A 14,890-nucleotide genomic window follows, 5' to 3' on the forward strand; every position below is an offset into this window, starting at 1 on the left:
AGCCTAACACTGGTATAGAGCACTCATATTTCCAGAAGTCCTTTTTATGTTCAGCATTCAAAGATGTATCTCAGCAAGAAATGCAGCCAACCTCCATTTTTCTTACTTCTAGTTATTCCTTATAGCCCAAAGTTCTTTCCCTTCACTCGTCTTTATATAGACCATATTAGCTTCAGTTTGATAAAATAGCTCTTTGCTGTAAAATTGTTTCCAATTCTTTGTTTGCTTCTGTACAAAAATCCATCCATTCAAATCATCCATTTTTCTGTGTTTGCTTCCTTTTCATTTTCAAAAGCTTCCCTTAAAATTAACTTCCCTCTCATAACAGTTTTAATTCTGCGTCACAAAATGGTGGAACTATTGTACTCTCTATGTTTTCTGCTATGAATCATTTGTTCTCCTTTTTAATTTCTCTGAATCTCTGATTGTTGAACATACCTACATTTCTTTTCCACAGAGTATTTACAGTCCTCCCATTTTGATAAAAATGAAGGCAAATTATACTGTGATCAGACAGGTTATTATCGCTTCTCACTTGTCTCTATCTTGCAGTCTTCCCATTTATGTCTGTTGTGTACTTAAACAGTCTACCATAAAGAAGACTGAGTGTAGAGATGAGTAACATGTATAACCCTTCTCTGAAGGATGGAGTTTTCTCCACATCACAGAGTAAATTTTATCTACAGGACTGTAACGTGTCATAAGAAAATGAAAAAGAAAGTTTTTCACATGACTATTTGCACTCCTGTGCAAATCAGTAGTTTATAGAAACATCTTTAGCAGCAATGAGTCAAAGTCAATCTCTTCTGTATGACTTTATCAGTTACTTACATCAGAGTGGATGAGTTATGGCCCAGTCTTCTTTAATGTTGCTTCACTTCTTTGAGGCTTGTTAGTGTTAGTTTCATGTATCTGAATTGAATCTCTGTTCAAATACAAACATCACTTTATAGACCTATGTGGACAGAAATAATCTGAACAATTTTTTTATGATTCCTCCACAGAGTGGACAAGGGGACCTCTGAGTCTCAAAGTGGTCAGTCTGTGCAGCAGCATCAAATGCATATGGACACCATATTTATGGTCTGTACATGTGAACCAACTACTTTTATATACATACCAAACAATACTGTGCCATTTTTATTTATAAAGCATGCATTTAACATGTCCCAGGCCATGGTATCTTTCCATTAGGGGTTTTGCAGAAATCATGTAAAATGCGCATGTAATAAAAAAATAAACCCACACATGGTATAATCCACATAAACGATTCGCCAATCTTTGCCAATCACCTGTCCAGTGCAATTCCTACGCTGGAATATACGTCATCACATTGTCAGCATGAACTATCACATAGAATAGACTAAAAAGGTATAAAACAACTACAATGGACCAAAGTGCTGTACAGATGAACAAACACACCCATTCTCCTCACTGTCATCTCCATGCTACAGTTTGTAAACTAGCAGATTGTCAGTCAGTTCCAACACAGACACTGCATTACTTCAGTTTGATTTGGTCATTCAAACAATATTCTATTCTAGGAGCTGGAGGGTAACGTCATCACTTTTGTGAAGAATGAGTTGAAGAAGATCCAGAAGGTTCTCAGTCCGGATTATTGCGAATGCTTGAAGAGGCAAAAGGAGGATGAGGAGGTGTTGGAAGGTAGGGATGAAGAGAAGAGGAGGAGCAGCAAAGAGGCTTTTCTGAAAATCATACTGGACTTCCTGAGGAAAATGGACCAGGAGGAGCTGGCTGACCGTCTGCAGAGTAGTAAGAGGATTTCTCGTAGAATTTAAACCACTGGTTAAATGGGACATTTACCAATATCTTCATTTTATTGAAGCAACCACACTGCGAGTGAACTATATATATATATATATATATATATATATATATATATATACACTCAACAAAAATATAAACGCAACACCTTTGTTACTGCTCCCATTCTCCATGGGATGGACGTAGAGACCTAAAATTCATTCCAGATACACAATATAACCATCCCTCCCAAACAGTGGTCACAAATCAGTCCAAATGTGTGGTAGTGGGCACATCTGCTATATTGAGATAATCCATCCCACCTCACAGGTGTGCCACATCAGGATGCTGATCTGACATCATGAATAGTGCACAGGTGTACCTCAGACTGCCCACAACAAAAGGCCACCCTGGAATGTGCAGTTTTGTCTCACAGCAAAATGCCACAGATGCCACAAGCAATGAGGGAGCGTGCAATTGGCATGCTGACAGCAGGAATGTCAACCAGATCTGTCGCCCGTGCATTGAATGTTCATTTCTCAACCATAAGCCGTCTCCACAGGCGTTTCAGAGACTATGGCAGCACATCCAACCGGCCTCACAACCGCAGACCTCGTGTAACCACACCAGCCCAGGACCTCCACATCCAGCAGGTTCACCTCCAAGATCGTCTGAGACCAGCCACCCAGACAGCTGCTGGAACAATTGGTTTGCACAACCAAACAATTTCTGCACAAACTGTCAGAAACCGTCTCAGGGACGCTCAACTGCATGCCCGTCGTCCTCATCGGGGTCTTGACCTGACTCCAGCTCGTCGCCGTAACAGACTTGTGTGGGCAAATGCTCACATTCGATGGCGTCTGGCACGTTGGAGAGGTGTGCGCTTCACGGATGAATCATGGTTCACATTGTTCAGGGCAGATGGCAGCTGAGAATGTCCCAGTTCTTGCATGGCCAGCATACTCACCGGACATGTCACCCATTGAGCATGTTCGGGATGTGCTTGACTGGCGTATACGACAGCGTGTACCAGTTCCCACGAATATCCAACAACCTCGCACAGCCATTGAAGTGGAGTGGACCAACATTTCACAGGCCACAATTGACAATCTGATAGACTCCATGCGACGATGTGTTGCACTGCATGAGGCAAATGGTGGTCACACCAGATACTGACCGGTTCTGGGTCCCCAGACCCCCAATAGCGCAAAAAACTGCACATTCCAGGGTGGCCTTTTGTTGTGGGCAGTCTGAGGTACACCTGTGCACTACTCATGATGTCAGATCAGCATCCTGATGTGGCACACCTGTGAGGTGGGATGGATTATCTCAATATAGCAGATGTGCCCACTACCACACATTTGGACTGATTTGTGACCACTGTTTGGGAGGGATGGTTATATTGTGTATCTGGAATGAATTTTAGGTCTCTACGTCCATCCCATGGGGAATGGGAGCAGTAACAAAGGTGTTGCGTTTATATTTTTGTTGAGTGTATATATATATATATATATATTAAAAAAAAAAACACCCAGCACGCCCCTGCGGGCGGTTTATCCTTCAAGCTCGGGTCCTCTACCAGAGGCCTGGGAGCTTGAGGGTCCTGCGCAGTATCTTAGCTGTTCCCAGGACTGCGCTCTTCTGGACAGAGATCTCCGATGTTGTTCCTGGGATCTGCTGGAGCCACTCGCCTAGCTTGGGAGTCACCGCACCTAGTGCTCCGATTACCACGGGGACCACCGTCACCTTCACCCTCCACATCCTCTCGAGCTCTTCTCTGAGCCCTTGGTATTTCTCCAGCTTCTCGTGTTCCTTCTTCCTGATATTGCTGTCATTCGGAACCGCTACATCGATCACTACGGCCGTCTTCTTCTGTTTGTCTACCACCACTATGTCCGGTTGGTTAGCCACCACCATTTTGTCCGTCTGTATCTGGAAGTCCCACAGGATCTTAGCTCGGTCATTCTCCACCACCCTTGGGGGCATCTCCCATTTTGACCTCGGGACTTCCAGGTTATACTCGGCACAGATGTTCCTGTACACTATGCCGGCCACTTGGTTATGGCGTTCCATGTATGCCTTGCCTGCTAGCATCTTGCACCCTGCTGTTATGTGCTGGATTGTCTCTGGGGCATCTTTACACAGCCTGCACCTGGGGTCTTGCCTGGTGTGATAGACCCCAGCCTCTATGGATCTTGTGCTCAGAGCTTGTTCTTGTGCTGCCATGATTAGTGCCTCTGTGCTGTCTTTCAGTCCAGCTTTGTCCAGCCACTGGTAGGATTTCTGGATATCAGCCACCTCCTCTATCTGCCGGTGGTACATACCGTGCAGGGGCCTGTCCTTCCATGATGGTTCCTCGTCTCCCTCCTCTTTCTTGGGTTTCTGCTGCCTGAGGTATTCACTGAGCACTCGGTCAGTTGCGGCCATCTTCCTAATGTATTCTTGGATGTTCGTTGTCTCATCCTGGACTGTGGTGCTGACACTCACCAGTCCCCGGCCCCCTTCCTTCCGCTTAGCGTACAGCCTCAGGGTGCTGGATTTGGGGTGAAACCCTCCATGCATGGTAAGGAGCTTTCTTGTCTTTATGTCAGTGGCTTCTATCTCCTCCTTTGGCCAGCCTATTACCCCAGCAGGGTACCTGATCACGGGCAGGGCGTACGTGTTGATGGCCCGGATCTTGTTCTTACCATTCAGCTGACTCCTCAGGACTTGCCTGACCCTCTGCAGGTACTTGGTGGTTGCAGCTTTTCTAGCGGCCTCTTCATGGTTCCCATTCGCCTGTGGGATCCCCAAGTATTTGTAACTGTCCTCTATGTCTGCAATGTTGCCTTCTGGTAGTTCAATCCCCTCAGTTCTGACTACCTTCCCTCTCTTTGTTACCATCCGACTACACTTCTCCAGTCCGAACGACATTCCAATGTCATTGCTGTATAGCCTGGTAGTGTGGATCAGTGAATCGATGTCTCGTTCACTCTTGGCATACAGCTTGATGTCATCCATGTACAGGAGGTGGCTGACAACTGCTCCGTTCCGTAGTCGGTATCCGTAGCCAGTCTTGTTAATGATCTCACTGAGGGGGTTCAGGCCTATGCAGAACAGCATTGGGGACAGAGCATCTCCTTGGTAGATCCCGCACTTGATGGTGACTTGTGCTATGGGCTTGGAGTTGGCCTCTAGTGTTGTACGCCACATCCCCATTGAGTTCCTGATGAAGGCTCTTAGGGTCCCATTGATCTTGTACAATTCTAGGCATTCCAGTATCCAGCTGTGGGGCATTGAGTCATAGGCCTTCTTGTAATCAATCCAGGCAGTGCACAGGTTGGTCAGTCTGGTCTTGCAGTCTCGGCTGATTGTTCTGTCTACCAGTAGCTGGTGTTTTGTGCCTCTGGTATTCTTGCCAATTCCTTTCTGTGTCCCGCTCATGTATTGACCCATGTGCCTGTTCATCTTAGCCGATATGATGCCTGACAGGAGCTTCCATGTAGTACTGAGGCAGGTTATTGGTCGGTAGTTGGAGGGGACCGGTCCCTTCTTGGGGTCCTTGGGGATCAGGACCGTCCGGCCTTCAGTTAGCCATTCCGGGTGTCTCTCGTTAACTAGCAGCTGGTTCATTTGTGCTGCCAGACGCTCGTGGAGTGCAGTCAGCTTCTTCAGCCAGTAGGCGTGAACCATGTCGGGCCCTGGTGCTGTCCAACTCTTCATACTGGAGACCCTTTCTTGGATATCTGCCACTGTGATGGTTACTGGACCCTGTTCAGGGAGGTCGCTGTGGTCAGCCCTCAGATCCTCTAGCCACTGAGCATTGCCGTTATGGGTTGCATCCTTCTCCCATATGCTCTTCCAGTATTGCTCCGTCTCCAGCCTTGGTGGTGCTGTTCTCTTATTGTTCCCTTGCCACTGAGAGTACACCTTTGCTGGTTCTGTGGAGAACAGCTGGTTTATTCTCCTGCCTTCTATCTCTCTGGTGTACCTCCTCAAGTGGCTGGCCAAGGCTGTGAGTCTTTGCTTGGCAGTTTCCAAGGCCTCAGGTATGGACAGCTTGCTGTATTTCTTAGGCACCTTATTTGTCGCACCTTTCTGCAACTCCGTTAGTTGGCTAACCTCCCTCCGTGCTACTTTGATCTTGCCCTCTAGCCTCCTTCTCCATGGAGGGTACTGCCCCTTGTCGCTGTTCAACTTGTAGCCAAGCATCTCACTGATCACTGTTGCCGTATTGTAGATCAGCTTGTTAGTGTCGGTAATCGTGGTTGTAGGTATTGCCCGTAGTGCTGCATTAACATCATCTAGCAGACCTTCTGAGGGAACTTCACGTAATCTTGGTAACCGGCTACGCGGGATCCAGGTTTCAAGCTTGGCCATGATCCTATTTTTCAGGTCAGTTCCTCTCGCACTCAACGATCCTTCTCCTATCGCACTTGGGGCTATGTACCCAATCTCGGGTGGGGGTGATGATATCTCCCCCCTGACCTGGCGTCCTGACTCCTCCTTGCCGTAGCATTTGTGTTGTACCTCGTCAATCTCTAGCTGTGAGAGCAGTCCCTTCTTTCGAATGTTGGAACACTGAGCTACTAGTTGTTTCGCCATCATTGTGGATGTTGGGTATCGAAGAATCCATAGGTCCCTCATCCTATTCATGTAGCCCCTTCCGCCGGGGTTACTTGCATAGTAGCATTCCAACAACGCCCTGTTTTCGTCTCTTGCCCACCGATGCCTTCTTGTTCCAGTAGCCCACTTTTCGTCAGGGTGCCCTGGTTCCTCAACACCTGACGCGGACCTTGTTGATCCGGGCGACGTCCGAGCCGGCATGCCTTCATATTTATCTGTCTCGCTCATGTCTGCGGTAGGCTTGCTTAGCATAGGGGGTCTAGCCTTAGGACCCTTACTGGATACAGACGCCCCAGGCAGGAATCGAACTTGCGATCCTCTGTTCCAAAGGCGTGTAGTCTAACCACTACGCTATCCAGCTATATATATATATATATATATATAATATTTTTATTAATGAATTTCTTTATTTCTTTCATCGGTTTTGTTTTCATTTAGGAACACATGGTGTTGTTTGCCACGTTCTTAAATCTACCCTGAAGAAGAAGTTCCAGTGTGTGTTTGAGGGGATCGCTAAAGCAGGAAACCCAACCCTTCTGAATCAGATCTACACAGAGCTCTACATCACGGAGGGAGGGACTGCAGAGGTCAATGATGAACATGAGATCAGACAGATTGAAACAACATCCAGGAAAGCAGACAGACCAGAAACAACAATCAGACAAGAAGACATCTTTAAAGCCTCACTTGGAAGAGATGAACCAATTAGAACAGTGCTGATAAAGGGAGTGGCTGGCATTGGGAAAACTGTCCTAACACAAAAGTTAATTCTGGACTGGGCTGAAGACAAAGCCAATGAGGACATTCAGTTTATATTTCCATTCAGTTTCAGAGAGCTGAATGTTCTGAAAAAGGAAAAGTTCAGCCTGGTGGAACTTGTTCATCACTTCTTTACTGAAACCAAAGAAGCAGGAATCTCCAGCTTTGAAGAGTTTAAAGTTGTGTTCATCTTTGATGGTCTGGATGAGTGTCGACTTCCTCTGGACTTCCGCAGAACTAAAGTCCTAACTGATCCTAGAAAGTCCACCTCAGTGGATGTGCTGTTAATAAACCTTATCAGGGGTAAACTACTTCCCTCTGCTCACCTCTGGATAACCACACGACCTGCAGCAGCCAGTCAGATCCCTCCTAAATATGTAGATATGGTGACAGAGGTCAGAGGTTTCACTAGATCACAGAAGGACGAGTACTTTAGGAAGAGATTCAGAGATGAGGAACAGGCCTGCAGGATCATCTCCCACATCAAGACATCACGGAGCCTCCACATCATGTGCCACATCCCAGTCTTCTGCTGGATCACTGCTACAGTTCTGGAGGATGTGCTGAAAACCAGAGAGGAAGGGGAACTGCCTGAGACCCTGACTGAGATGTACATCCACTTTCTGGTGGTTCAGGCCAAAGTGAAGAAGGTCAAGTATGATGATGGAGTTGAGACAGATCCACACTGGAGTTTGGAAAATACAAAGATTATTGAGTCTCTGGGAAAACTGGCTTTTGAGCAGCTGCAGAAGGGAAACCTGATCTTCTATGAATCAGACCTGACAGAGTGTGGCATCGATATCACAGCAGCCTCAGTGTACTCAGGAGTGTTCACACAGATCTTTATAGAGGAGAGAGGACTGTACCAGGACAGGGTGTTCTGCTTTGTCCATCTTAGCATTCAAGAGTTTCTGGCTGCTCTTCATGTCCATCTGACTTTCATTAACTCTGGAGTCAATCTGCTGGAAGAACAACAAACAGGTACACACCTTTACCAGAGTGCTGTGGACAAGGCCTTACAAAGTCCAAATGGACACCTGGACTTGTTCCTTCGTTTCCTTCTTGGTCTGTCACTGGAGACCAATCAGAGTCTCCTACGAGGTCTGTTAAACCAAACAGGAAGTAGCTCACAGACCAATCAGGAAACCGTCCAGTACATCAAGAAGAAGATCAATGAGAATCTATCTGCAGAGAAAAACATCAACCTGCTCCATTGTCTGAATGAACTGAATGATCGTTCTCTAGTAAAAGAGATCCAACAGTACTTGAGATCAGGACGTCTCTTCACAGATAAACTGTCTCCTGCTCAGTGGTCAGCTCTGGTCTTCATCTTGCTGTCAGCAGAAGAAGATCTGGATGTGTTTGATCTGAAGAAGTACTGTGTTTCAGAAGAGGCTCTACTGAGACTGCTGCCAGTGGTCAAAGCCTCCAAGAAAGCTCTGTAAGTTATTGTCAAGTTAACATTATTTGAATACATTGCTCTGGTTCAGTGATGGGGGGGAAAAAACTTGCCTTCATCTTTATGTCTTTTCAGATTGAGTGAGTGTTTCCTTTCAGAAAGAAGCTGTGAAGCTCTGTCTACAGTTCTCAGCTCTCAGTCCTCTAGACTGAAACAGCTGGAACTAGGCAACAATGACCTACAACATTCAGGAGTACAGCTGTTATCAGTTGGATTGAAGAGTCAACACTGCACACTTGAAACTCTCAGGTCAGAGCAACTCACAGTTTGGTTTATATGTTTTTTAGATATTTGTCTAAAGTTTCCGATTCATAAATCTCTTTAAGTTACAACAAGTACAGATCAGTGACAAAGTAATTAAAGACAAGAAGCACAGGTATTTATGCAGCAGCAACTTATGTTGCTGACAACGAATAAAGGTCTCTTGTTTGATTTAACTGACTGGCTTCGGCTAACCTCCACACCACATGCCTGCTGGACCTGCTAGCCGCTACTTCCTTGCCAGACTGCTGTTACAGTGTGTACAATGATTGTGCAAAATAAACTGTCCTATATTTCTGAAGTTCAGGTAGAAACTGTACCTGAATCTATTGGTGTGGTTGTAGATGCTTATATACTTCATACCTGATGGCAGGACCATAAAGAGTGTATGGGTGGGGTGGCTGGAATCAGGGAGGATCCGGTGGACCTTCTTCTTACAACCCTATCTGAACAGGTCCTGGATGGCTGGCAGTTCAGACCCAGTGATATGATCTGATCTGATCACCTTTCATACTTTTCTTTTTTCATCTTTTCAATTTCATTTATATAGCGCCAAATCACAACAACGGTCGCCTCAAGGCGCTATATATTGTACAGTAGATCGTACAATAATAGAGCCATAGAGCTTTGTGGTCCAGAGCCATTACAACTGCCATACCAAATCATGATAGAGCCAGACAGAATACTCTCGATGGTGCATCCATAAAAGTTGGGGAGTTTTCAAGGGTCCATGCCAAACCTCCTCAGCACACTTTTGCTGCTTTTGTGATCACATCCACGTGATGACCAGATCAGATCTTCAATGATGCTGATGCCCAGGAACCTGAAGCATCTGACACTCTCCCCTCAATGAAAATGGGTATGTGTCCTCCACCCTGCACTTTCCTGTAGTCCACAATGAGCTCCGAGGACTTGCATACATTGAGCAGCAGGTTGTTGTACAATACTATGATGTCAGGGCTCTCACCTCTGCTCTGTAAGCAGACTCGTCTCCATCAAAAATTTTGTACAATATCTTTTCAGGATGAACGGCTGTAACCTCTCAGAAAGAAGCTGTGAAAGTCTGTCCTCAGTTCTTAGCTTCCAGTTCTCCAGTGTGAGAGACCTGGATTTGAGTAACAACGACCTGCAGGATTCAGGAGTGACACTCCTGTCAGCTGGACTGCAGAGTCCACACTGCAAACTGGAAGCTCTAAGGTCAGGGTTCATCACACTGTTAAACTCATGAACTCAAAATTACATTGTTTTAATTGTTTGGATTTCATATTCACTTTACTCAACCATCGGTGTTTATGTGTTCTATGATGTGCTTGCAAAAGTGAACGGGTACCCTGAAGACCATATGCTGCAATTAGTATCCAGTACACAATAATACTATTTAGCTGTGCATGGGCATTGTTAGTGACACTTCAGAAACAGAAAATGTAGCTTAGACTTACTAATGAAAACCAGTCCTTATGAACATTTGAAAGGGTTTTAAATACAAATGATCACATATTTGAGATCTGTTAATCAGCAAGTAAGAATGTGAGTCAACATTTATTATAGGGCTAAATTCCATTTGCGTGTCTATCTGTTCAAGCTTTCCATTTGACTGGAAAAATAAATATTAAACATATCCTTCCATCACTTACTGAAAAGTTTGGTTCTAAACTGTCAGTATTGGGGAATACCGGCGTTATGTATTTAAAATACAAAATATGAGTAACTGTATTCCATTACAGTTAACGTTTAAAAGGTGGTATTCAGAATACAGTTACTGAAATAAATGGATTACATGGCGGTATTTTCCTGTTTCATATGTTAGGCTATGCCCTCTCTATTTCTGGTAATTCCATGCCGGTGGAAACGCAAACAAAACACGCATTAAGAGGCTCTAATGCCTGTGTCTCAATCTCGCAGTCCATGTCACCCCTACTTGTGGCCCGCATAATGACGTGAAGAAATATTTTTAAAAATGATTACTCAAAAGATTATTTAATGTGAAGGCAATAGGCAGAGTGTTACAGGCATAGCCCTAAAGAATGTAGCCCTATGGGCAGTGCAGTTCATGCTGCAGGGAGAATGGACTGCCATACCGAGCCCAGTTGTAATTAAGCTATTAAGACTCGATTGTACACTGTGTTCGTGTTTTCCTCCGAAGCAATAAGTTCCGTTGGAGCAGCCTTTCAACGCCTCTGTCTGTCTCACTAGCAACGTTGACCCAGACAACAAAGTAAAGCTAGTTTTCAGCTACGAGCCGACAGGGAACCCGACGTATTAGCCAGAGGTCCCTTTACTACGGTTTGGAGCCGTGGACCTGTTTTATATACGTGCAGAATAGTTTTCCATATGAGATCACTGCAAAAAGTGCAGCCTTACCTGCAGCATGATAAAGCATGATAATATATTAAGTAATCCAAATTATTCAGAATACGTTACTGTCATTGAGTAACGTAACGGAATACGTTACAAAATACATTTTGGGGCATGTATTCTGTAATCTGTATTGGAATATATTTTAAAAGTAACCTTCCCAACACTGTAAACTGAATATAGAGGTGGCATTAACTATATTTGTGTCTAAAACTCACGAAATCAGTGTTTTTCCAAGTATCAAAATTCAATTTCCACTGCCAAAATCTGAGGGAACCATACTGTCCCCTCTCTTGTAAATTTTTTTTTTAGTTATTTATGTTTGAGTCATTAACTAAAATGTGGACCAAGTACCAGTTTTTATAAATTCTTCCCCACTTATGGTGTTTTGTGTGTCTCACAGTCTGTCAGGCTGTCTGGTTACAGAGAAAGGCTGTAATTCCCTTACATCAGCTGTAACCGCCAACACTACTCATCTGAGAGTGCTGGACCTGAGCTACAATCATCCTGGAGAGACAGGAGTGAATCTCCTGAAGCAGCTGACTCTGGAGACTCTCAGGTATGGAGTGACTGGCTGCAGCCATGTACAATGTTGATAGAGGAAAAAGGAGTGGAAATTTTTTCTTTGTCCTTCACTAAGTGCTGGTAGTTTTTTCTCCTTTTCTTTAAGCCAGAATATGAACTTTATATGAACAATCACACATATAGGACCTGTTTTACATGCAGGGGATTTCTCAGAAGAACACCTGGGACATTAATTCTGTGCCTAACTTACTGTTTCATGATTTCCCATTAGTAAATTATTTAACACACACAACATATTGGTTTACATATTATTTATGCTGAAAGAGACTGTGCTGGTCTGACCCCCCTCCTTCTCTCAGGGTGGAGCCTGCTGGAGTCCAATGGTTGAGACCAGGTCTGAGGAAGTGTAAGTGTGTTGTTAATGTGATTCATGAAAATAAAGCAGCACACATTCAACCATCTTCAAACTGTCACATCACTCATTCACATCTCTGATGTCAGGACTCACCATCAAAGTGTCAATCAATGAACAGATGATGGATCAATAACTGCAGCTGGATTGTGTTTGTTCTCTCCATTAGATTCCTGTCAACTCACAATCGACACAAACACAGTACACACAAACCTCAAATTGTCTGACAACAACAGGACGGTGACACATGTGGAGGAGGTTCAGTCATATCCTGATCATCCAGACAGATTTGATGACCGTCCTCAGCTGCTGTGCAGAGATGGTCTGACTGGTCGCTGCTACTGGGAGGTCGAGTGGAGAGGCAGGGTTGACATTTCAGTGAGTTACGGAGGAATCAGAAGGAAAGGAGACAGTATTAGTTGTTTGTTTGGTGGAAATGATCAGTCCTGGAGTCTGAGCTGCTCTGAAAATCGTTATTTTGTCTGGCACAATAACCAAAAGACATGTTTTTCTTCATCCTCCTCCTCTGTCTCTAACAGAGTAGGAGTGTATGTGGACTGTCCTGCTGGCACTCTGTCCTTCTACAGAGTCTCCTCTGACACTCTGATCCACCTCCACACCTTCAACACCACATTCACTGAACCTCTTTATGCTGGGTTTGCGTTCAGGCCTGTTTCTTCATTGTGTTTGTGTAAATCTGTAGAATCAGAGATTTTCCAGGCAAACAGAAACTGTTGAACAGATAATGCAGTCTGTACGTGTCTGTCACTTTCCTTGTAAACTTTGTCTCTTTAGTCCTTTAACGATGAAAGTTACAATTATTCCAGCATCCACATGTTGTTTTTCTGTCCTCCTCCTCCACTCACAGCTTTATAGTGAAGTATGCTGTGTTTCTCTAAACTTAACTCACCTGAGATGATTTAGTTTGCTGTTTGCAGTTAGTTTGCTGTACATGAGACAAACTGTGATATCAGGGAGGAATCACTGAGCTACACAAACCCAGAAGATGAATTTACAAACTCTTCAGAGACATTCACACATCATTTTTCAGTGAACAAAAGTGTAGAGACCAGCCGGGGTTTATCCAGATTTTATTCATAATTAATGACTTAAATGAACGTGTGTGTGTGTGTGTGTGTGTGTGTGTGTGTGTGTGTGTGTGTGTGTGTGTGTGATGTGATGATATTTATCTGACATTTCATAGAAGCAAAAAATGAATTTCCTAAAGGAGAATAAACACTAATAACTAACGCTGCATTGCTCTAAAGCTAAGACACAGTTTTTTATGACACAGTTTTATGGCTGTATTTATGATCAGCATTGTCGTACATATCGAAGCAGGAAGATGTTGATTGATTCCTGCAACCTGAATAAACTTGCGTTGTTGCATCAGTTTCTGTTTTATTATATCAGTGATATGGATGATCAACCGTGCTGATTTTATTAAATGCATGTTAATATTAATGTCCAGTGACCTTCAAGCAACTGCTATAACTACTGTAGTTTTCTTATTTGTTATGCTTAACTTGTCCACTGGGTCAGTCTGTAGAGAGTAGTGTCTCTCCTCAGTGTAAAACATTATCGCAGACCTTATAACAATGTTTCGTTCTTCAAAGAGACCCAAAACTGCACTTCTGCCACTGAAAACACTAGCATGAACATTCACCCTTCCCTTAGCTGTTAATCAGAGGTTGGTTATAAGGAACAGCTGTCATCTACTCTTGAGCTCTGGCAACTTGCACTCATTCCTGTTCAAGGTGGCAAAGATTACAGGTTGTTGTTAAGTATTGCAGACTGGATTCATTTCTCCTGGCAACTGCTTAATCTGTATAACCATTAAAGGGTGGCCTAAACACTGCTGCTGTCTTGTTGTAGCTTTGCTGTCATTTACTACTGGCATTGGCTGGTTCCTTGTTTTATGCTGTTTTAGTGTTAATTGTTTGTTATATTTTAATCATGCTTTTAAAGGAGTTGCATTTTAGGGTGTTTGAATTCGTTCTTGTTTCTTTTATATCTCGTTTACTGAGTTGTTTTGTGTTTTATATGTCACAATATATAGTTGTTGTTTTTTGTTCTGTTTTTATTTTTTGATTTAGCTTTAGTGGAGGCATGGCTGCTTGTTGTGGAGGCTAGGGATATATGGTGGAATTCCCTCTGATGCATGTGAGCAGTAGCAGTTTTTGATACGGGCGACACGGGCGGTTGCCCGGGGCGGCATCACGGGCATCGGCAAAAAAAAAAAAATTGCTCGTACTCATGCTGCCCCGACATCATGCCAGCACATATTGGGAATGGTACAGGCACCGATCGGTTTTCTATCACCCATTTGCTGGGAGTAAGGGCGCCCTTCGTTTGCGAGGTGTGCCTGCTGCTTGCGGCACAGGGAGGAGAGGGCAGGGCGGCGGGGGATTCACTGGTGGCTGGAGCAGCATCTAATAACCAACTCGCAAAATAAAACAAAACAACAAACACGAAAACACCAGACATTATGATACAGACATAATCTGCACCGATGTTTTATAGAAATTCTATACGCGAAAAGTGAGCACGAGAGCCCTCGGTGCGCCTATTGCTGCTGAAGTCAAAGTAAACTTTATTGTCATCTCCGCTACACACAGTACAGAATATAGAGAGACGAGAGGACGAGGCTCCAGTTACAGCAGTGCAAGTAAACAAACAATAAATATAAGAATAAGAAGAGTAAGAAAACAAATATACACTTTAGGACTCGGGGCAAAGGGATCAATAAC

General features: G+C 44.2%; 1 protein-coding gene across 1 annotated transcript; it reads left to right on the forward strand.

Annotated features, from left to right (window-relative positions):
- The first annotated feature begins 1,014 nt into the window (after nt 1-1,014).
- On the forward strand, nt 1,015-13,212 carry LOC146607955 (NLR family CARD domain-containing protein 3-like). The gene is made up of 8 exons (XM_085348495.1): nt 1,015-1,083; nt 1,545-1,773; nt 6,808-8,569; nt 8,663-8,836; nt 9,872-10,045; nt 11,607-11,762; nt 12,088-12,134; nt 12,310-13,212. The coding sequence occupies exons 1-8, from the start codon at nt 1,060-1,062 to the stop codon at nt 12,876-12,878; spliced, it is 3,135 nt and encodes a 1,044-aa protein (XP_085204621.1). The 5' UTR covers nt 1,015-1,059; the 3' UTR covers nt 12,879-13,212.
- Nucleotides 13,213-14,890: the final 1,678 nt, after the last annotated feature.

This window comes from Diplotaxodon limnothrissa, linkage group LG23 (assembly GCF_057381915.1).
Source record: "Diplotaxodon limnothrissa isolate DT_005_m linkage group LG23, D_limnothrissa_male_GT1.1, whole genome shotgun sequence".
Lineage (NCBI taxonomy): Eukaryota > Metazoa > Chordata > Actinopteri > Cichliformes > Cichlidae > Diplotaxodon > Diplotaxodon limnothrissa.

Coding starts and splice junctions, on each gene's coding strand:
- LOC146607955 (XM_085348495.1), top strand. CDS start 1,060: ATGCATATGGACACCATATTTATG. Junction 8,570..8,662: donor AAAGCCTCCAAGAAAGCTCT/GTAAGTTATTGT, acceptor ATGTCTTTTCAG/ATTGAGTGAGTGTTTCCTTT. Junction 12,135..12,309: donor GAGACCAGGTCTGAGGAAGT/GTAAGTGTGTTG, acceptor TCTCTCCATTAG/ATTCCTGTCAACTCACAATC.